The 22,423-nt window shown below is 44.3% G+C and overlaps 1 protein-coding gene across 1 annotated transcript in view; it reads right to left on the reverse strand.

The window, feature by feature from the left end:
• Positions 1 to 15,548, reverse strand: part of man2b2 (mannosidase alpha class 2B member 2) — a 78,558-nt gene extending 63,010 nt beyond the window's left edge. The window contains exons 1-3 of the mRNA XM_033020963.1: positions 15,124 to 15,548; positions 4,338 to 4,484; positions 20 to 125 (exon numbers count right to left, since the gene is read on the reverse strand). Of these exons, the coding sequence (XP_032876854.1) occupies positions 20 to 125; positions 4,338 to 4,484; positions 15,124 to 15,276 (406 nt within the window). The 5' untranslated portion in view covers positions 15,277 to 15,548. The remainder of the gene's footprint in view (positions 1 to 19; positions 126 to 4,337; positions 4,485 to 15,123) is intronic.
• Positions 15,549 to 22,423: the final 6,875 nt, after the last annotated feature.

The following is a 22,423-nucleotide window of genomic DNA, read 5'->3' on the forward strand; positions in this document are numbered from 1 at the left end:
GGAAAAGACAAGAACTAACCTGTAAGTTGCAAGATCTGAGAACTGAGTTCTGTTACTGCTTCATCATGCATGACTTGGCCTCCAATGATAAACTCCAAACGCCCCTCCTTCAGCAACTGATGCACCTGAAATTAATCCTCAGTACAACAATATATCTCAAGCAGGACAGAATAATAATAACAAAATTACTTAAATCACCTCACACTGGACTGAAAAGCTAAAACTGAAGAACTATTGCTCTTATTTCAACATCTACTGTTGTTGAGGCTTCTACCAAAATTATACAATAAAATGTCACCAATTATCCCACATAATTCAATAAAATTGACAAACAATTCCCAACTTTCAGGGCGATGCAGACTCAGGGCTATGATATTGTTCATTATGTCAACAAATACATGTTTATTCAAGTTAACATTGGATTAACTTCGGTTCTTGATTAAATAGTGCTGCTTTTGTGAACATTTGAGACTAATATTTATGATGTTGATCTTGTTTTTCCTCAGGTGGAAGGTTGATCTTTTTAAAGTATATTTTATTCCTGCATTGTATATTTTTAACTATACAGGGTACTAATAAACATGTATTGGGAAACATTTAAAGTGTAGCTGCATAACATCGTTCCATTGGAGATCAGAAGAGCGAGTGGTTTTTAAAACTGGTTGGCAAAGCCATATTGACCAGGGAGATCCCAAACACAATCCCATTTCTATAATCAGCAAGTTCATGGCAGTCAAGGCATTAGTGAGGCTCCTGGAATTGAATCCTACGACTAGAACGGAAAAGAAGATAAATAAGCCCGTGTCCAAGATCCACGATAGTCATAGTCATACACCATGGTAACAGGCCCTTCGGCCCAACTTATCCATGCCGACCAAGATGCCCCATTTAAGCTAGTCCCATTAAGCCAGTGTTTGGCCAATAGCCCTCTAAACCTTTCCTATCCATGTACCTGTCCAAGTGTTATTTAAAGGCTGTTATATTATCTGCCTCAACTACTTCCTCTGGCAGCTCGATCCATATACCCACTAGCCTCGGAGTGAAAAGGTTGACCGCAATATTAAATCTTGCCCTCTCACCTTAAACCTATGTCTTCTGGTTCATGTTACCCCTACCCTGGGTAAAAGACTTTATGCATTCATCCAATCTATTCCCTTCATGATTTTATACCCCTCTGTAAGATTACCCCTCAGCCTTCTGCACTCCAAGGAATAAAGTCCTTGCCTGCCCAACCTCTCCCTCGAGGTTAGCCCCTCAAGTCCTGGCAAATCCTTATAAAAGTTGACGGAGACGGAGGAAGGAATCTGGATGGGTTAGCCATAATTCCTGCTACCAACACATACTGTCAAGGCATATTACAATTAAACACTCTTGACTCTCTCTCTCTTGATAATACCTCATCAGTATGCCAACAACTTTAATTAATAATTCAACAAAATAAAGATAACAGGAATGGGGAATTTAACATCATTTCCCTCTCTACAATAGAAGGGCAAGTGCTGTGGGTCTATTAACAATTTTTGCATTTAGAATCTCCATTCCACATATTGACAGGTGGTCAGTTATTAAAATATGCTAATAAAGTTGCCAAATTCAGGTTTAATGTTGAAACAAGGAACTGCAGATGCTGATTTCCACAAAAGGACACAAAATGCTTGAGTAACTCTGCGGGCCAGGCAGCACCTTTGGAGAACATGGATAGGTGACCTTTTGGGTCAGGACTGTTATTCAGTCTGAAGAAGGGTTCTGACTGAAATGTCTCTCCAGAGATGCTGCCTGACCCACTGAGTTACTCCAGCATATCTTTTTCAGATTAGATGTTGCTCAAGAAGGTCAAGCAGCTGAAGGGTACTGAGAAGGGCCCAGATGAGGAGGTGAGTGCCTTTCCAGTACGTCTGAGCCAGTAGGTAGACGAGTGCTTGTCCTGCACCTCGTCAATTAACTCCACATATCTGGAATGGGTGACGTTTCGGGTCTAGATCCTTCTTCAGACTGGTCTCGTCCTGAAACGTCACCCATTCCTTCTTTCCAGAGATGCTGCCTGTCCCGCTGAGTTACTCCAGTATTTTATGTCTATCTTCGATTTAAACCAGCATCTGCAGTTCCTTCTTACACAATGCCACATACCTGTTCTCTTTCCCCAGAATCTATCCCCTGGACAAATGCTGCAGCCTACCACCTATAAGTATTGTCCATCATGACGCCAACAGTTAAACACATGCATGGTGATGATGATAAGTGTTAAGGGCCTGTCCCACCAGCATGCGACCGCATGCGGCGAGCGCGACCTAACTTGGTCGCTTGAGCCGTACGGCCTCATGGGGCCGGTCCCTCTTCGATCGCTGGAGCCATATGGAGTTGTGCGGGGCTGGTCCCGACATCGCGCGGGGCTCCGAAAAACTGACACTGTCCAAAAATTCCGCGCGGCAACGGCCTGTCGGCCCGCAGCCGCATTGAGGCCGTACGCAGCGCCTCGACGGGCGTACGCAGCGCCTGATGTTGCACAATGACGTCACCGCCCGTCGTGTCGTTGCGTGATGACGTAACCGCCCGACACCGTGCGACGTCCAAATTCAGTCGGCCCGCCTCCTGCCCAGCTGATTGGTGAGTATGATGTCGGGACCAGCCCCGCACTACGCCAGACGGCTCCGCGGTTGGAAGTGGGACCAGCCCCGTGAGGCCGTGCACCTCAAGCCACCACGTTTGGTCGCGCTAGACGCATGCAATCGCATGCTGGTGGGACAGGCCCTTTAGTGTTGCTGCCTTGCAGTGCCAGGGACCCGGGTTCAATCCTGACTATGAGTGCTGTCTGTACGGAGTTTATACGTTCTCCCCATGACCTGCTTGAGTTTTCTCCGGGAGCTCCGGTTTCCTCCCACATTCCAAAGATGTACGTTTGTAGGTTAATTGGCTTTGGTAGGAATTGTAAATTGTCCTTAATGTGTATGATCGTGTTAGTGTACGGGGATCGCTGGTCGGCACAGACTTGGTGAGCTGAAGGGCCTGTTTCCGTGCTGTACCTCTAAACTAAACTAAACACACAAACAAAAATCAGGTGAGCGTCTTCAATAGCACGACTTTTACCTGTACTCTTTATTACTAAAACATCACAAACTTCCCCAAAGCCCTACCCCAGTAAAAATCACAGCTATACAATAAATATATTCAGCACAACAATGGAAAGACAGAAACAAAGTTCCTGCACCAATATTCACCCACGTTTCTGAAAATGAATGTCAAATCTGACTCAATAAGTTGTACCCGGGCCTCTGGTGCTGTAAAGCAGCAACTCTACTACTGTGCCACTCTCTTCTGAACTTCACTTTGTTTTTGTCAAATTTGACACTCATTTTACAATATAAAATCAGTGACGTACTTACATCCCTCACTTTAAAGGGCGAAAGGGTAATAATAATAATAATAATTTCTTTGGGATTTATAAATTATTTTAAAAGAGAAATAGGTAGTTGATTTTAAAGGAATAAAACATCTTTACAGTTACGGGGATTGTGCAAAAGGGTGAAGGTTGACGAGTAATCCGCATGAGAAAAGATATCACAAGCCAAGAGTCACTGAATCTTGCCAGAGTAGGGATCATTTGGCCCAATGTCCGTATCAGTTCTTTGAGAAAGCTTCCAACACACATCCCACACCCCCCACCCTGGTGCCCTGCCATGTATCTCCCACCCCACGGTGAAGTTTACAGTGACCTCTGGGCCTGTAATCGCTGGAGTTTAGAAGGATGAAGGGAGAATCTCATTGAAACCTAACCGGACAATAAACGGCCTGGATAGAGAGGATGTGGAGAGATGGATGTGTTTCTAGTAGTGGGAATGTCGAGGGCCAGAGGGTGCAGTCTCAGAATTAAAGGATGGATAGAGAGGATGTGGAGAGATGGATGTGTTTCCAGTAGTGGGAATGTCGAGGGCCAGAAGGTGTAGTCTCAGAATTAAAGGACGTAGCTTTACAATAGAGAAGAGGAGGAGATTATTTTGCCAGAGGGTGGTGAATCTGTGGAATTCATTGCCACAGACAACCGTGGAGGCCATTAGGTATTTTTAAAGCAGAGATTGATAGGTTCTTGATTAGTATGGGTGTCAAATGCTACGGGTAGAAGACAGGAGAATGGGGTTGAGAGAGAAAAATAATTTAGCCATGATCAAATGGCGGAGCAGAATCGATGGACCGAATGGCGTAATTCAGCTCCTATGGCTTATGATCTCCTCAGCTGTCTAAGACCCCAAAGATCATGGGTTCAAACAAGTGCTCCTTGACCAGGTAAACAGAAAAGAACATTCAATATTTACAACGGGAAATAAGTAAATGTTTCCTATTACCTGCTGTTTTTGTTCATCAGTGACAACCTTATCCCACCAAAGTCGAAAGAACTCTTGTTCTACTGCAATAAATTTGCGATGCTTCTTCTTTACCAATTCTTCCACGATAGTGGTGTAAACATTGGCTGCATACGCATGCATGCTTTCCTGTTAAGAGATAACAAGCTGTCTTAGAGGATGATTTCTTTTTTAAAGATTGTCCACCAGTAGCAGAAATAATCTTCCAAACATACCTTTCCAATGCATCAATTACATTACCACAACCCAGAGAGTGAAACATAGCAGTGACTGGGCCACTGAATACAAGTCAGATCAGCTTCAACGTTGTCTTGCTGATTCTCATTGTCTGTACTCGTCTTCACCTCGTACACAGCTAACAATGGTCTGTTTTCTTTATCATCCTTACTTTTATTGCACATCTTTAATTCATTTGTTCTATATCTCTCCACGTCATGGTCTATATCTCTCGTTTCCCTTTCCCGACTCTCAATCTGAAGAAGGGTCTCGACCCGAAACGTCACCTTTTCCTTTTCTCCAGAGATGCTGTCTGACCTGCTGAGTTACTCCAGCTTTTTCTGTCTATCACTGAATCACTTGCTGTGCCTACTGCAAATATCAAAGAAATCTAAGAGAAGGATTTATAATGATCTAAAAATGTATATGATGAAGATTGGTCTAGCAAATACAACCAAAAGAATGATCCAAATGACTGAACCTAGCTGCAAAACTAATCCTACAACTAAAGTAGGCTAACATGAGATGCTGAGTTACTTTGTGTCCTAATATGGTCATCAATTTAATAATTTTAAAATAAAACAAGATTAAGTATACGAGGAATTGATGAAACTGATCATTATTAGAATTTTAATGAGGATCTCATAGCTTAACATACACCACCCCAAGACTGGTCTTCACTTACACGATTCCGCCCTCATCCAGTTTTTAAGATTTTTACAGAATGGAACAAAATGTTCTATTTACAGTAAGTCCTGTGCTAAGAGTAAAAGTTTTCAGTGTCACACAATGGGAAACTTTCCACTCAGTCACACACTGTCAAATTGAACACATGCAAAAAAAACCCAAATGCCCTACCTTTAATTGCTCTGATTTCATGAATATTTTCCTTAATCATTTCTTCAAAAAAAAACTATCCACTTTTTCTAGTGGGACTACCCACCATTCAAAGCCAGACTGACTATCTCTCATCAACTCCTGCTTTTCCAGGTGTAGGTTCATAATTCATAAGTGATTGGAGCAGAATTGGGCCATTCGGCCCATCAAGTCTACTCCGCCATTCAACCATGGCTGATCAATCTCTGCCTCTCAACCCCATTCTCCTGCCTGTTCCACAAAACTCGACATCTATACCAATAAAGAATCTGTCAATCTCCACCTTAAAAATATGCATTGACGGCCTCCACAGCCTTCTGTGGCAATTAATTCTACCGATTCACAACCCTGTGATTAATCCCGTCTATCCTAAACAGTCCTCATCACCGACTACAATTTATCAATGAGCTGACTCAGTGGTGAGCATTGTTTTATGCACAGTCCCCAATCTACTGCATGTACTGTCCTTTTGTGGTGCTCATTTGTGACCATTCAGTAATGCCATGTACTCCAGCCAGACTTCTGGGACAGTGGTGCAACAAGTAGAGCTGCTGCCAGAGACCCAAATTCGATCCTGTCCTCAGGTGCTGTTTATGTGGAGTCTGCACGTTTTCCCTATGATTGTGTGGATTTTCTCTGGGTGCTCTGGTTCCCATCCACATGCCAAAAACGTGCTGGATTGTCGGTTAATTGGCCTCTGTATATATATTTTTAAATGCCCCTAATGTGAAGGGAGTGGATGGAAAATTGAGATAACATAGAAGGAGTGTGAACAGGTAATCGATGGTCGCCACAGTCTCAGTGGACACAGGGGTCTGTTTCCATGCTGTAGTTCTGAACTAAATGAACCTGGACACCATTCTCCTCCCCGACAGACCTGGCCGCATCCACTAGTCCATGTCTAACCTTGTTTGGCATGTCCCCAACCACCCTCACCAACCTCTACAAATGCACCATAAAAAGCATTTTATCGGGATGTATCACAGCATCATTTGGGAAAAGTTCTATCCAGGACCGGAAGAAATTGCAGATAATTGTGGACGCAGCCCAGACCATCATGCAAACTAACCTCCCTGCCATTGACTCCATCCACACTCACACTGGCTCGGCAAGGCCACCGGCATAACCAAGGCCAGGTCTCACCCTGGTCACTCTTTCTTCTCCCTACTCTCATCTGGCAAGAGGAAGAGAATTGTGAAACTGCACACCTCCAGATTCAAAGCCAGTTCCTTTCCAGCTGTTATCAGGCAACTGAACCATCCTATCAACAACTAGAGAGCGGATCTAACCTACCATCAACATCAAGGACCAGAAGACATAGGTTTAAGGTGAAGAGGAAAAGATTTAATAGGAATCTGAGGGGTATCTTTTTCACACAAAGGGTGGTGGGTGTATGGAACAAGCTGCCAGAGGAGGTAGTTGAGGCTGGGAATATCCCAACATTTAAGAAACAGTTGGACAGTTTTTGAGTGATATGGACCAAACGCAGGCAGGTGGGGCAAGTATGGCTTGGACATGTTGCACGGTGTGGGCAAGTTGGGCCGAAGGGCCTGTTTCCACACTGTATGACTCTATGACCTTGGGCTATCTTTAATCAAACTTTACTGGATTTTATCTTGCACTAAACATTATTCCCTTTATCCTGTATCGTACATTGTGGACGGCTGGATAGTCTTTTTGCTGCCTGGATAGCACGCAATAAAAAGGTTTTCCACCGTACACGAGTACATGTGAATAAACCAAACTAAGCTAAAAAGAAATGCGAGGCATAGTTCTAGATCTTGTAGTAACATCCCTCTTAGTGCCCACACCCGATTCAGTGTCTTTGGGGTCAGATGTGATGACATTCAGTCCTTGGCTGCAGCTGAGGCCCCTCATTAACTCAGTTGTCGTTTGGGTCCAAGAGTCTTCATTGTGGGACCTTTCATATGGGTGCATCATTTGTGACTCTACCATCTCTCCCTCCTCCTCCTCTTCCCCTCATGAGAGAGTCAGGAATGTCAGGGCACGTTCCTCTCCATGTCGCACATTGTTATCACTTGCTGCAGTCTGTCTGCTGATGATCTACAAAGCATTGTAACCCATACTGTTTGACTGCCTAACAAACAGCCAGCAATGCTCTGATATCCAAATGTTTCATTGCAATTATTCCCATATAAGGTAACATATGCCATTTCAAGAACAAGAATGTAATTTTAGGAGCTGATTATTGAATGTGGTAATGGAAATATTAGCTCCATAGTTAGCCTTTAACACACCAAGATATCTTAATTGGTTTCAGTTGCAACCAATATCTGGACATGAACTCTCTAAACACGTTACAGCAAGTAGTGTTTCCAGATGATTGTATACTAACACTTAAAATATTTTGATGTAATTGTTGATTCTTGTTTTGCACATGCCTCTCTTTGAGACAACATTTCTATGTCAATGTCTTACTTTATGTCCTGCATTTGCATTTGTTCTCATGAAGTAGAAGGCTTAATGCAGCAATAATTGACTTGAGTTGGGTCACTGCAGTTGTCAAGAACAGCAATGCAATGACAACTCCTTGCATCCTCCACTACCTTTCAATGTAAATGGCTACTCTATCTCAAACCAACGTTACCAACCTTTTCCGATATACAGGCGCTCCCCGACTTAAATAATAGGTGACATAATAAGCAATTCCTTTAGCCCACTGCTTTACTTGAGTTGCGCTTCTTGGTAGTGTGCTACTTTCATCGCAAGCAGCCGTTTCCGCAAGCCAGTCAGCTTTTATCTTGGATGTTCCCACATGGTCTCCACGTTGAACAGTAAATTTACACGCTCGCTGTGGTACCTGTTTCTGACTTACATAACATCTGACTTACACAAGGGGCCGCAGGACATAACCCTTACGTAAGTCGGGGAATGTCTGTATCTTGGTTCTCTCAATATCCCAATCTACTTCACTCTCACTCTTCAGTACACCAAACCATTGCATAACCCAAACTCTCTGAGGTGGAGAATGCCAAAGATTCACAACCCTTTGACTGAAAACATTTTTCTCCATTGCAGTTGAGATGGAAGGTTAGCCATCCCAATCCCCTTAAATGGCGAAGTACGTCCGAGGGCTTTCAATACATGAAGAGAAGTGTGCCCTGATATTCTCAAAAGGATGTGCAAGTCTTGGTGGAAGTAACTGAAGAAAAGAAGGATCTGCTTTGAGTAATGGGAAGCAGGAATATTTCAGAGCCATCCCTAGTAAGGCCTGAGATACAACTGCAAGGGAACTCTTTTAAAGAGCCATTTTCCAACAGGTAGGTTGGGGGATAGTTGTCGATTACCTTTCAGAGTTCCCATTTTAGCAGAAGAAACATACGAAGCATATAGCATTCCAAAAGCCACCTAAAGGAAATAGCCTTATTCTCATTTGTATTACGCATAACATTGAAATGCCACTAGTTGGATTGGGTTAAAAATAAAAATTTGGATGGGAGATTTGTAGAAGGTCATAACTATGAGGCTGCTATGTCTTTAGTTTAGTCTTAGATTGAGTATCATTCCCTCTGTCAGATTTTTTTTTAAATCATCTGTAAGACAGCTGGCTCGCCCACCCACAGCAGAGATAATGATTCCCTGTTTGCACCTTCAGCAGTTTGTCATGTTTGTTTGGTCCAAGTGGCACATAGCAACCAGAGACAAGGAATGAAACCAAATGATGAGAGATTGTTCTATGCCGATGGCACAATGCATCATCCCATTGTTTAAATGACAGAACTCAGCCAATTGTAGAAAGTGAGTAGCAAACTGTGGTTTGCACATTCTGGGAAACCTGCCTCCTTATCCCATCCCACTCTATTCCCTTTCTTGACGCATATGACACAAGAGTAAAGAATAGTGCTGCTTATAGGTCAAAATTACATATATTAAGATAGTGGGAGGAAGAAGCTTTCATGTTATAAGTCAAGCTACCCACTCTTCACCAACAATACACTGCATCTTTTTAGTTGTCTTAAAAATAATATTTGAAACTCGTTTATCACCAGGATCTATTATAGAGAAAGGAAACTTTCAAGATAGCAGGGAAATAGCTTGTGTCATGGGAATCCCTGGCACCATGCTATTTATATGATAAGAATAACTCACTTTGCAGGCTTACCATTGGAAGTAATCTTATAAGGCTATGAGGACAATTCTGGTATGCAGTAACATGATCTACTATACTGTAATTCAATTATACAATACAATTCTGATAATCAAGCACACTTGGGACTTTAGCGATGTCAGACTGACAGGTTTATTGGACAGTATTCCTATTACAACTTCAGAGCATTGCAAATTCACTATTTTTTAAGATGTTACAGAATAATGTAATAAACTTTCCAGTAAACCTGGATAAATAGGGGTAGGAACCGGGTGAGTGGAAAGGGGGCGTGGGAACCAGGGCGCCGAAGGTGGAAAGGAGGCATGGGAACGAGGGCCTCCATGAGTGAAGGGAGCACAGGAACTAGAGGCCATGGTGAGTGAAGGGGAAGTAGAAACCGGTGGCCCTGCTGAGTGGAAAGGGGGCGTGGGATCTGGGGAGGGACCAACCCTAGTCAGTTTAAAGTGGGAATAAGGGTTACAGTGGGTGGAAGGGGAGTTTTGGTGTTTTGATGTTTAGAGCCAAGTAAGTGGACATCTGGGTGGGCGGCACGACCGACATCGCAGCGGCCTCTGCAGTCCGTCTGTCTTTTTTTATTTTATTGTCCTGTTGAGGGTATAGTTTGTGGTGGGTTTTTAACTGTGTATGTGTGGGGGGCGGGGGGGGGGGGGGTGGGTGGGGGAAACTTTTAGATCTCTTCCCTGTACGGGGACCCGACCTTTTCCCTGTATGGTCTCCGTTGCCGTTGGGGCCTAGCGCCGTGGAGAGGCCTCCAACCGGAACGACAGCTCAAGTCACGGAGCCTGCGGAGCTGCGGACCTACCATCGTGGAGCTGGCCAGCTTAGGAGCGTGGAGAGCTGCGGTGGCGCACGGCTGCGACCCGACTCCGGTGGATGGTGACACCGGGAGCTCGCGGGTCCCTGGTGGGAGACTGCTTTGCGGGGCACCGGCAACGGCGACTTCTCCCGCCCGAATTGCGGGGTTGAGAGTGACCTGGAGCGGGGCCTTACATTGCCTGGCGCGGCTTAAACAGCCGCGGGACTTTGCTAGCGCCCGCCAGGGGCTCCAACATCGGGACCCGGAGCAGGGCCTTACATCGCCCGGCGCGGCTTTAAGTGGCTGTGGGACTTGCTAGCGCCCGCCGGGGGCTTTGACTTTGACTTCGGGAGAGGAATGGAGAGCAGGGGAGAGACAAGACTTTGCCTTCCATCACAGTGAGGAGGAGATTCACTGTGATGGATGTTTGTGTAAATTGTGTTGGTGTCTGTCTTGGTTCTTTTCTTGGATGACTGCAGAAACCAAATTTCGTTTGAACTTCATGTGAGGTTCAAATGACAAATAAACGGTATTGTATTGTTTTCATGTATTTGTAAAAAAAATTGATTGACTTAATAATTATAATCTAAAGATATTTGAGGAAGAATTAGTTTAGTTTTGTTTATTGTTATGTGTACCGAGGTACAGCTTTTGTTGCATGCAGAAAGGCAATACATGATTACAATCGAGCCATTCACAATGTATAGATACATGATGAATAACGTTTAGTGCAAGAAAAAGCCAGTAAAGTCCAATCAAAGATAGTCCGAGGATCACCAATGAGGTAGTTAGTAGTTCCGGACTGCTCTCTGGTTGTGGTAGGGTGGTTCAGTTGCCTGATAACAGCTGGGAAGAAACTGTCTCTGAATCAGGAGGTGTGCGTTTTTACACTTCTGAACCTCTTGCCTGATGGGAGAGGGGAGACGAGGGAGTGGCCTTGGAGCGACTCGTCCTTGATTTTGTTGCTGGCCTTGCCGAGGCAGCTTGAGGTATACGTGGAGTCAATGGAAGGGAGGTTGGTTTGTGTGATGGTCAGGGCTGCACCCACAATTCTCTCCAATTTCTTACTGTCTTGGATGGAGCTGTTCCCAAACCATGCTGTGATGCATCCCGATAAAATTAGAAGGAGAAGTAGATATTTTGTTCATCCAGAGTGTGTTGGTGATCTGGAACACTGACTGAAAGAATGGAGGCAGGAATTCTCAGCACAGTTATAAAAGCACCAGTTGAGTCCAATGCCTTTTACAGCCCATTCTGCACAGGCAAACAAAGCTCCACCTCGGTGCCTCTCCCCACCCCTTCTTGGCTCTGTCCACACATCTCAGTGGCAGAAGTCAGAACTTCCTACACAAGGGCAAACTCTTGGGAAGAAGCCGGCCCAGGTGGAGTCCCTGGACAGGTTCTGAAATTGTGTGCCACTCAACCTTACCAGAGTCTTCACCGACATCTTCAACTTATTACTTCAACAGTCCATTGCTCCCTATCATTCCAGTGCCAAAGAAAAATAAAGTGACCTGTCTCAACAACTACTGTCCAGTAGAAACATAGAAAATAGGTGCAGGAGTAGGCCATCCGGCCCTTCGAGCCTGCACCGCCATTCAATATGATCATGGCTGATCATCCAACTCAGTATCCTGTACCTGCCTTCTCTCCATACCCCCTGACCCCTTTAGCCACAAGGGCCACATCTAACTCCCTCTTAAATATAGCCAATGAACTGGCCTCAACTACCTTCTGTGGCAGAGAATTCCACAGATTCACCACTCTCTGTGTGAAAAATGTTTTTCTCATCTCGGTCCTAAATGATTTCCCCCTTATCCTTAAACTGTGACCCCTTGTTCTGGACTTCCCCAACATCGGGAACAATCTTCCTGCATTTAGCCTGTCCAACCCCTTAAGAATTTTGTAAGTTTCTATAAATCCCCCCTCTCTAATAGCTCTAATATCGATAATAATGAAGTGTTTTGAGAGATTGTGTTCGGTCCACATTTGTGCCAGTCCTCTGGATAATCTAGATCCCTGCAATTCACGCACTGGAATAATGGGTATATGTAGGATGCCATCTCTCTTGCACTACATTCAGTCCTGGATCACCCTGACAATAAGAACACCTATGTTAGAATGCTATTCATTGACTATAGCTCAGCCTTCTACATAAACCTGAATAAGCTCATCTCCAAACTTATGTTGTCCAACTGGGCTTGGACTTCTTGTCTGTATGTAATATGTATTTGCAGATCTGCTTCTGTGGCTAACATGCAAATAGTCGGCTGGGTTGGGCGCCATCTTGAACGCTTGGATCTTTAAGTTCACTGATGATACCATTGTTGTCGATCGAAACTACACCACTGAGAAGATGAAGTACAGGAAAGAGATGGAGAATCTCAGGTCATGGTGTCAGGACACTAACCATGCCCTTAACGTCAGCAAGACAATGACTTGGTTGTTGATATAATAAACCGAGGGGGTGAACTCATGCCCTCCCTCATCAAAAGAGCTACTATGTAGATTTGAAACTTTACCCCTCAGGTTTCTATTTAATCTTTCTCCTCTCTCGCTACACTCATGTGCTATAGTTCTTGATTCACCTACCCGAGGGAAAAGATTCTGCACATTCACCTCATGATTGTATGCACCCCTAAAAGATGATCACTCAGCCTCTTGCTCCCCAACCTCTCCCTATAGCTCAGGCCCTTGAGTCCTGGCAACATCCTCAAAAACGTTCTCGGCACTCGCCAGTTTAATGGCATCTTTACTATGGCAAATGACCAAAACTGAACACAATACTCTGCACTCAAGTCGTATACAAATGTAACATTACGTTCCATCTGAACAAGAGTCCACACCCGAAATGTCACCTATGCGTTCTTCAGAGATCCTGCCTGACCTGCTGAATGACCTGCTCACTGAAGAAGGGTCTCGACCCGAAACGTTGCCTTTTTCCTTTGCTCCATAGATGCTGCCTCACCCGCAGAGTTTCTCCAGCATTTTTATCTACCTTCGATTTTCCAGCATTTGCAGTTCCTTCTTAAACATGCTGAATTACTCCAGCAATCAGTCTCTTCTCTTTCAACTTCTACTCAATTCCCTGACTGATAAAGGCCAGTAAGGCAAATGCCTCTTCACCACCCTATCTTCCTGTAACTGAACCTTCAGAGAATTACGTACTTGCACTTCTCGATCCCGCTGCACTGCAACACTCCCAAAGCCATACCATTAATTCACCGTCAAGGTCTTGCCTTGGATTAACTTCTCAAATGGCATCACCTCACACTTATCTGCATTCAATACCCCGAGCCATTCCTCACCCCACTACCCAGCTGATCAAGATCCTGCTGTAATTCTTGATACCCATCTTCACTGTCCGCAATCCCACCAATTTTAGTATCATCTGCAAACTACCTAATCATACCCGGTAAATTCTTATTCAAATCATTGATATAGATCACAAACAGCAATGTGCACACAACTAGTCACAACCCTCCAGTCCAAAAATCACCCTTCCACCCATCACATACGTGTACCACTACATTCCAATTCTGTATCCAGCTAAACAGACACAAGAACTGCAGATGCTGGTTTACCAAAATGACACAAAGTACTGAGGTGACTCAATGGGTCAGGCAGCATCTCTGAAGAACCAAGATAGGTGATGTTTTGCGTCAGGACCCTCTTGCTGCCCTTATCTATCCTTACAGAGCAGCCGACCATGCACTAACTTTGCAAAGATCTTGCGGAAGTACTCTCGCTCAATCTCATTTGTTGTTTCTGTTATTTGACCTTCATATTCCTTTGCACTACAATCTTGCACCATTCTACTGTTTTGCGCTTCCCATTGTATTTATCATTACTGTATTTGTACTGTTTACTGTCTGTGTGAGCTTCATGTGAACAAGGAATTTTATGGCATGCTAAGTCTCAACCTGAAACGTCTCCGATTCCTTCTCTCCAGAGATGGTGCCTGTTCCGCTGAGCTACTCCAGCTTTTTGTGTCTATCTTCGGTTTAAACCAGCATCTGCAGTTCTTTCTTACACATTTTATTGCACCCTGGTGAATATGAAGGCAAACTCATCTGACACATGATGTAAATTCTAATTCGTGGTGGAGCTGGGTCTTTCTGGGCCCAATTGCCTGTGGACATTAGAGTTAGATGGTCTGAAGGGACGTGGCAAGTTGAAAGGTCAGCTAATGTGCTGTATCACTCCAAGATACAAGGGTTGCAAAACCATGCATTCACTGCCACTTTCCTACCTAAGCGATATTGGCCACAGCAGTTTGCACTTTAACTCCTTTGTGATTTCTGTTGCTGAAGGGGCTCACCACCTATTCATGTTCTCCAGAGATGCTTGCGTGACTGACTCACTGAGTTACTCCAGCACTTTGTGTCTTTTCAGAATATCTTTCCTTTACTTGAAAAAAAGAGAATACACTCGAAGATAGACGGAAAATGCTGGATTAACTCAGCGGGACGAGCGGCATCTCTGGAGAGAAGAGGCATGGGTGACATTTCGGGTGACTGTTTGAGTCTGGAGACTTCCTCTCCCCTGACTCTCAGTCTGAAGAAGGGTCTCGACCCGAAACATCGCCCATTCCTTCTCTCCGGAGATCTGCCTGTCCCGCTGAGTGACTCCATCGTTTCGTGTCGAACTTCGGTATAAACCAGCGTTTGCAGTTGGTTCCTGCACAGAGAATACACTCGGTTGTACCAACTGTGTGTGCCTGGGGTAATGAAGAGATCCCACTCCCCTACCTCCACGGTGTAAACCCAGCCAACATCCATGTGGCTGTGAGGGATAACGAAGGCCTGGATGACATTGTCGTCCCCCGAGCGTCCGCTGAGAACTCCGGGGTACAGCAGGGTTCCAAAAACTGTTACTGTTACAATCCATCTAACGCCTTTCATTGTTGCAACGTTCCTTCCGCCTTTCTAGGGGAGCGCACGGTTGAATACGGAAAGAGATCGCGCCCAGTGGCTCAGTTTTAAGGAGACACTCGCACGTCGTTTTACCGAACAATTTATGGGTTTGCCATCGGACCATATGTCCAACCCGCAACCTAGCAACTAGTTCGGGCGTTTAACCCCGTTTGGTGCCTCCCATGTTGCACAGGTAACGTGCGTCACTGCGTGCCCGCCGATTCCATGTATATAATTCAAAACACGAGTTCCCTTGGCCTGTCACATATCTAACACGTCTACAACCGTCGGGAGGTGGAGCTGTGAACAGAATGTCTGGGACTGAAGCAAATCTGAAAAAAAAAATCCATTAAAAATGAACAGAAATATTTTACTTTAAATGATCGTATTAAAATAAAACAAAACCACACAGGTGGCCCAGCCACCCGGCCGAACCATCTGTGCATTTCTGATGCTGTTTGCTTGAGTGCAGAGGCATTAATAATGGAATATGGAGATCATACTTTCATGGTGTGATAGATACCATTTTAGTCTATAAAGGGCCTGTCCCACTTAGGCGAGTTTAGGAGACTGCGCTGGCCACAAGATCGCTACATGGCCGCCACATGGTCACAGGTGAGTCTCCTTCATGGTCGGGAGTTCCCGCATTCTGGGAACTAGTCGCGGCCTCAGTATGGTAACCGAAAAATTTTCAACAAGTTGAAAAATTTTCTGTGACAAAAAATCCATACTTTTCTAGTTGTAGGTCTAGTCGAGGTGGGGTCATAGGTAGTCGTAGGTGGTCTTAGTTAATCGCGGTCATTTTTATTGACTGCGAAAAAAAAGGTATATAAACAACAGCACGTGATTAAGTCGTAGATAGTCATAGCTTCTACATAGTTGTAGGAGATCTTCTACATAGTCATAGGATGCGTTTGATACATTCACTTTTCGGCGATTCAACAAGACTGACAGTCGCCTGCACTCTCAAAAGAAGTCGCCTAAGTGAGACAGGCCCTTTAACTAACAGGTTTGCTCTCGGTAAATCAGAGGCTGAGCGTGAACTTGATGACTTGTGTTTGCGCTTGGTCTGCCAAGGTCGACTGAATCTCCTGGTTGCGAACTATTTTATTTCCCTTTCCCATTCCCATAGTGACCTGTCTGTCCTGGGCCTCCTCCATCGCCAGAGTGAGGCAACATGCAAGCAGGTGGAACAGCATCTCATATTCCACTTGGGTAGTGTACAACCCAACGATATGAACATTGGATTCTCCAATTTTAGGTAACTAACCTACAAAACGACCCCTTCACCTCCCTGCCCTCTCTTCCCTGTCCCCCACTCCTGATGTGCACAAATGTCTCCCCTCAACCTCCCCCTTCCACATATATACTTCCTCAGGATTCACAGTTTACATTTCTTCTACCATTATCTCACACCTTTTGCCTTTGCATCTCTGCCCTTTGTGCAACTATCTGCCTATCAAAGACCCACCTCACCTACATCCACCTATCACTTCCCAAGCTTTGGCCTGCTCCTCCTCTCACCCAGCTCCACCCCACCCACACACACCTCTACCAATCTGAAGAAGGGTCCCAACCCGAAACATCACCTATCCATGTTCTCCAGAGATGCTAAGTTACTCCAACACCTTGTGTCTCTTTTTCTGTAAACCAGCATTTGCAGTTCATTCTATTCCATGCCTTCCATGTTATATTTCTTTCCTTATTTGCCAAGTCCTCTATTCAGCTTTTCTTTTTTTTTCCAAGTAGGTTGCAATATAGAAGGGAGCTGCCAATTGCTGCATATGTTGTGACAATATTGAGGAATATTTGGCCCATAACACCCCTCTTCTTGTTCCCTCCACCATCGCCTGATATCTCTCTTTGTTTCTGTCATGTCCAGAAGGAGTTCACTTTCGCTTCTGTCAAAGTCAAAGTCAAAGTATCCTTTATTGTGATTCAGACCTTTCGGTCTGAACAAAATTTCGTTGCCTTGCAGTCATACGTATAATAAAAATAACAAAAACACACAATAAACACAAATTTAACATCTACCACAGTGAGTCCACCAGGCACCTCCTCACTGTGATGGAAAGCAAAAGTCTTAAAGTCTCTGTCTCTTCCCTCCTTGTTCTCCCTCTGCGCTGAGGCGATCCAGGCCTCCGATGTTGTGACCCCACCGGGTGATGGTAAGTAAGTCCCGCGGCTCAACCGTGCTCTGCGAACGGGCCGGTTCAAACTCCGCGGCCCGGGGTGGTCGAAGCTGCCGAAGCTCCCACCTTCCAGTCCAGCGGACGAAGCTGTTGTTGCGGGAGCTCCGGAAAAACAGGTCACCAACCTGTGACCTGCGAGCTCCCGACGATGTCGTCCACTGGCCCGCGGCCGAACCTCCGAAGTCGGGCTGCCGCCAGAACGCCGCCACAGCTCCAAGCTGGGTCCGCCGCCGAAACGCCAGAACGGCGCCACAGCTCCGAGTCAGGCCGCCGCCAGAACAGCGCCACAACTCCGAGTTGGTCCCGAGGTCGCCAGCTCCGCCATTAGGCCTCAGCGCAGACGGAGACGGGGGACACAACAAGAAAAAGTCGCCTCCCCCCGAAGGAAGAGACTAAAACCCTGTTTCTCCCCCCCCCCCCCCACACACACATACACAACCTAATAAACTAAATTTAACTAACTTTAACTAAACAGGCAAAAGAAAACAACAAAAAAAGAAAAACAGGCAGCGCCACCACTTCCGGAAAACGGAAAACTGGCCTACAAATTCCCCAGTGCTTACATTTGAAAAGTCGATTCAACTCCTGGCCTTTGCATTCATTTATCCATTTGCCTCAGGCCTCCATCCACTCAACCACAGCCTTCAACAACTCTGCTTTCACAACAGAACATTTTACAAATATGAAACTAATTAGACCAAGATAAAAATCACAGTGATGACCATCCTCTTTCTTTCTCTCTCACCCATTCTCCCTCCTCGCCCTTTATAGGTGTAGGAAAGCAGAATCTGTCCCAACAAGTATGATGTTAACAGGAATATGTTCTTAATTAACAGGAATAAATAATGTTGCATTCAATACTGCATTTATGAATAATTGATTAACATCAAATAAAGAAAGCAATTTTTATCTTTATTTTCTCATTTTGTGCCTTTTTGCCATCACTTTTAAAGGTTTGTAAAACATTTGACAGTTGAGGACCCAGAGCTTTGTCATTTCTCATTCACAACACACAACCTCTCTAAACAGTAAAATTCATCGTTGCTGCTAGACACAAAAAGTCGGAGTATATCAGCGGGTCAGGCAGCATCTCTGGAGAAAAGGAATAGGTTGAGACGTTTCAGGTTGAGAACCTTCTTCAGACTGAGAATCAGGGGAAAGGGGAACGAGAGATATAGACGGTGATAGAGAGATATGGAACAAATGAACAAATGGAATGTGATCAAGGAAAGGTAAAGCCTACCATGTTCCATTGTTGGCTGTGGGGTAGATGATAATGAATTATATAGCCAATGAAACTCAACAGGACGACAGTGAAACTGGTACAACGACCAGGGTGGGGGAGGGATGGAGAGAGAGGAGATCCAAGGGTTACTTGAAGTTAGTGAAATCAATATTCATACCACTGGGTTGTGAGCTGCCCAAGCTAAATATGAGGTGCTGTTCCTCCATATTTGCGTTTGGCCTCACTCTGACAATGGAGGAGGCCCAGGACGTCTGAAGAAGGGTTTCGGCCCGAAACGTTGCCTATTTCCTTCGCTCCACAGATGCTGCTGAACCCGCTGAGTTTCTCCAGCATTTTTGTGTGTCCAGGACGAAAGGTCAGTATGGGAATGGGAGGGGGAGTTAAAGTGTTTGGCAACTGGGAGATCATCTAGTTGTGCTGTTAGTTGTGGCTCAGTTTGTTGCACTTCTTCCACTGAGTCACAAACACCCCTGCGTTTCAAGTCTTCTCCAGATATTTGAGAACAGAATCCTGGATTTTACCTCATTTGAGTAGGTGCCGCAGAGCTAAGGCTACCATTTCTAGTCAAGAAGTAAACTGATATTTTACTGCCTTCTTGTGCAGACATCACAAATGCTATGTCAAAGAAAAGCCAAAGGGCTCTCTTTAGGGTCCCTCTCAACATTTATCATATAAAGAGAAACATTAAAACAATAGCTTTTTTGGTCATGATCACATTGCTGTTTCTGGGCTCTTGTTGGATACATGCTGAATCATGCAATGCTTATAATACAACAGTAATTAAACATCAGAAACAACATACTTCATTATTATTGCATCATCCAAAGCTGTGAAAGACAATGAATAGAATGCAACCATTATGGAATTATTTATTTTATAGCTTCTGAAGTTTGCCTTCTTGTTTCTCAGAAAAGTTAATCCATCCATTCATAAGACTGAATAAGAACTAAATAATTTTGGCAAGTGTTGCAGATGTCACATTCTCAGATTGCAGAGTGAAATTCAACTCTCATCAGTATAGCTTTTAATGAAAATATCAATTCTGAACTAGAAACATAGAAACATAGAAAATAGGTGCAGGAAGAGGCCATTCGGCCCTTCGAGCCAGCACCGCCATTTATTGTGATCATGGCTGATCGTCCCTTATCAATAACCCGTGCCTGCCTTCTCCCCATATCCCTTGACTCCACTAGCCCCTAGAGCTCTATCTAACTCTGTCCAAAATGTACCAAACTCCAAAAAAGACATGAATATCTCTGGTGATTTTTATAGGCCCTTCATCAAAGTTTTGAAACAGATAACAAACAATTAAAATAAACTAAATGGGTCAAGATTGTTATAAAATTGGGCGGCACCATGGTGCAGCGGTAGAGCTGCTGCCTCACTGCACGAGAGACCCGGGTTCGATCCCGACTACTGGCGCTGTTTGTGCAGAGTTTGTTCCTTTTCTCTGTGATCGCGAGGGTTTTCTCCGGGTACTCCAGCTTCTTCTCACATTCCAATCGTGCAGGTTTGTAAGTTAATTGGCTTCTGTAAGTTGCCACTAGTGTATAGGATGCAAAAATGGGAGAACACAGAACTAGTGTATGGGTGATTGTTGCCCGATGGATTAGATGGGCCGAATGACCTGTTTCCACTCTGTATCTCTAAACTAAACTAAAATTATGACCAGATGTTCCAAGAATAAACTATCAGTCAGATTTCCTTTCAAATTCCAAACAGATGTGACAATAGCAACTCATAGGTAATGGAAGCAGTCACCAAATATCAAAGTATGTGAAATTCTATGACCAGCAAGAAAAATGTAATTACTTGAACGGGGAAATTGGATTAGACATCTGTGAGGAATCTTATGATTTGAGGCCCCAGAATTGTTCTCTAACATTATAATTATGAAATAATTATCGTCCTTATAATTATGAAAGGTTAGTTGATCAACATCTCACAGCCTGGTAAGTTTTCATTTGATTCAACTACTGTACGTGTTTAAAAGGCCATAAATAGTCTCATATGTGATTTGGAAATATTTACGCATGTTGTAGTTCATTCAGCAGTAAGTATATCAACTCTTATTTTAGTTGTAATCTGCCATCAAAGATGGTTTGATAATACCAAATTTCTATGAGACTTTGGTAACATGTTCAACTGCATTTATTTACCAAATCTTAATCAAATCTTTAAAAGCTCAAGCTGTAGTTTAGATCCTTTTAGAGATTTTTAAGCATTGACTTAAATTAAATAATCAAAGACTGACTTTAGTTGTAGCTGAACCCAAGAATGTCTACAACAATTAAAAAGTGACTGCCTTGGAAAGATGCTTTAAAGATGGTTTACTTTGTTATGAGACATCCCCAACCATCTTGGCATTCCTTTACAGAAGTAATCTGCTCAAAATATATTTGAATAATGAGTTTCAAACCCATTCCCAAAAAGACTACTGAAATATATTTTGAAACATATGCCACAAAATGGGTTTGAACATAGAACGTACAGTGGCGTAGCAGTAGAGTTGCTGCCTTACAGCGCGAGACCTGGGTTCGATCCTGACTACAGGTGCTCTCTGTAGATTGTCTCTACATTCTCCCTGTGAATGTGTGGGTTCTCTCCGGGTGTTTTAGTTTCCTTCCACACTCTAATGGGGCCTTTTCACGGGGCGAGTTGACGCAAGATGTCACCAGAGTGAAGTGGTCGTGGTCCAGCACGAGTCTCGCACGATATAACGGGGGTAGATAAAGAGTTCCCACGGTACTCGGCATTTCTGTTATTTGTGCGAGTGACTTGTCCGTTTCCCGAGCTTTCGCGTTAAATCTTGAATGAACATCGTGAACTACACGTGACACAAATGATGTAACTTTTTTTTTCACACACTATATATATCCTCCCTTGGTTGAATTGGCTCATTTGGAGACATATTTTACTGTGTATGTGGGAGACACAGATGGACTGAGCACAGTACCTCGGTCTTAACTGTGTGTGGGAGAGGGGGAGAAAGAGACGTACACTCACAGAGGCAGAGTCTCTCAGCCTGTGTAAGAGGGAGGGAGAGAGAGAGAGAGGCACACACAAGGTGGATGTGAAATCTCACCTGCCTGTTTCAGTGACAGACACCCGCCGCCAGTAAATGAAGACACCCCCATCTGTCTCCCCCTCCTCTCCCTCGACTCCCCCACCTTTCCCTCCCAACTCCAGTCCCGTCCCGACCCCCTGGGAAACTGAATAGAGCAACAATATAGATATAGAAACTGAAACAATATAGAAACTGAATAGCGCAACATGGCAAAAACATCTCTGACACGCTTTACCCCCTTTCTTTGAGATTTTCTGGGAGCCATCTCTGCAAGTGTTCCTGTTAAAAAGATTATCCAACAATGACAATTAGGTGGGACGTCCTCGAAGGACACATGTTCCCTTGTCGATATTGAGACCACCTGTTTTACTCACCTTCTGTCCCATCTGTCCAGCTTCCGGGTTTACCGTTCGCAGGAGTTCCCACGCGCTATATCTCTAAAATCTGAAGTTAGGTAATGTCTAAAGGAACTGCAGACGCTGGTTAATGCTGGTTAATACGCACAGAAGGACACAAAATGTTGGTGTAACTCAGCAGGTAAGTCAGATCTGGGAAGAAAAACATAAAAAGCTGGAGTAAGTCAGCGGGTCAGGCAGCATCTCTGGAGAAAAAGAATAGGTGGCGATTCGA

This window comes from Amblyraja radiata, chromosome 1, assembly GCF_010909765.2.
Source record: "Amblyraja radiata isolate CabotCenter1 chromosome 1, sAmbRad1.1.pri, whole genome shotgun sequence".
Taxonomy (NCBI): domain Eukaryota; kingdom Metazoa; phylum Chordata; class Chondrichthyes; order Rajiformes; family Rajidae; genus Amblyraja; species Amblyraja radiata.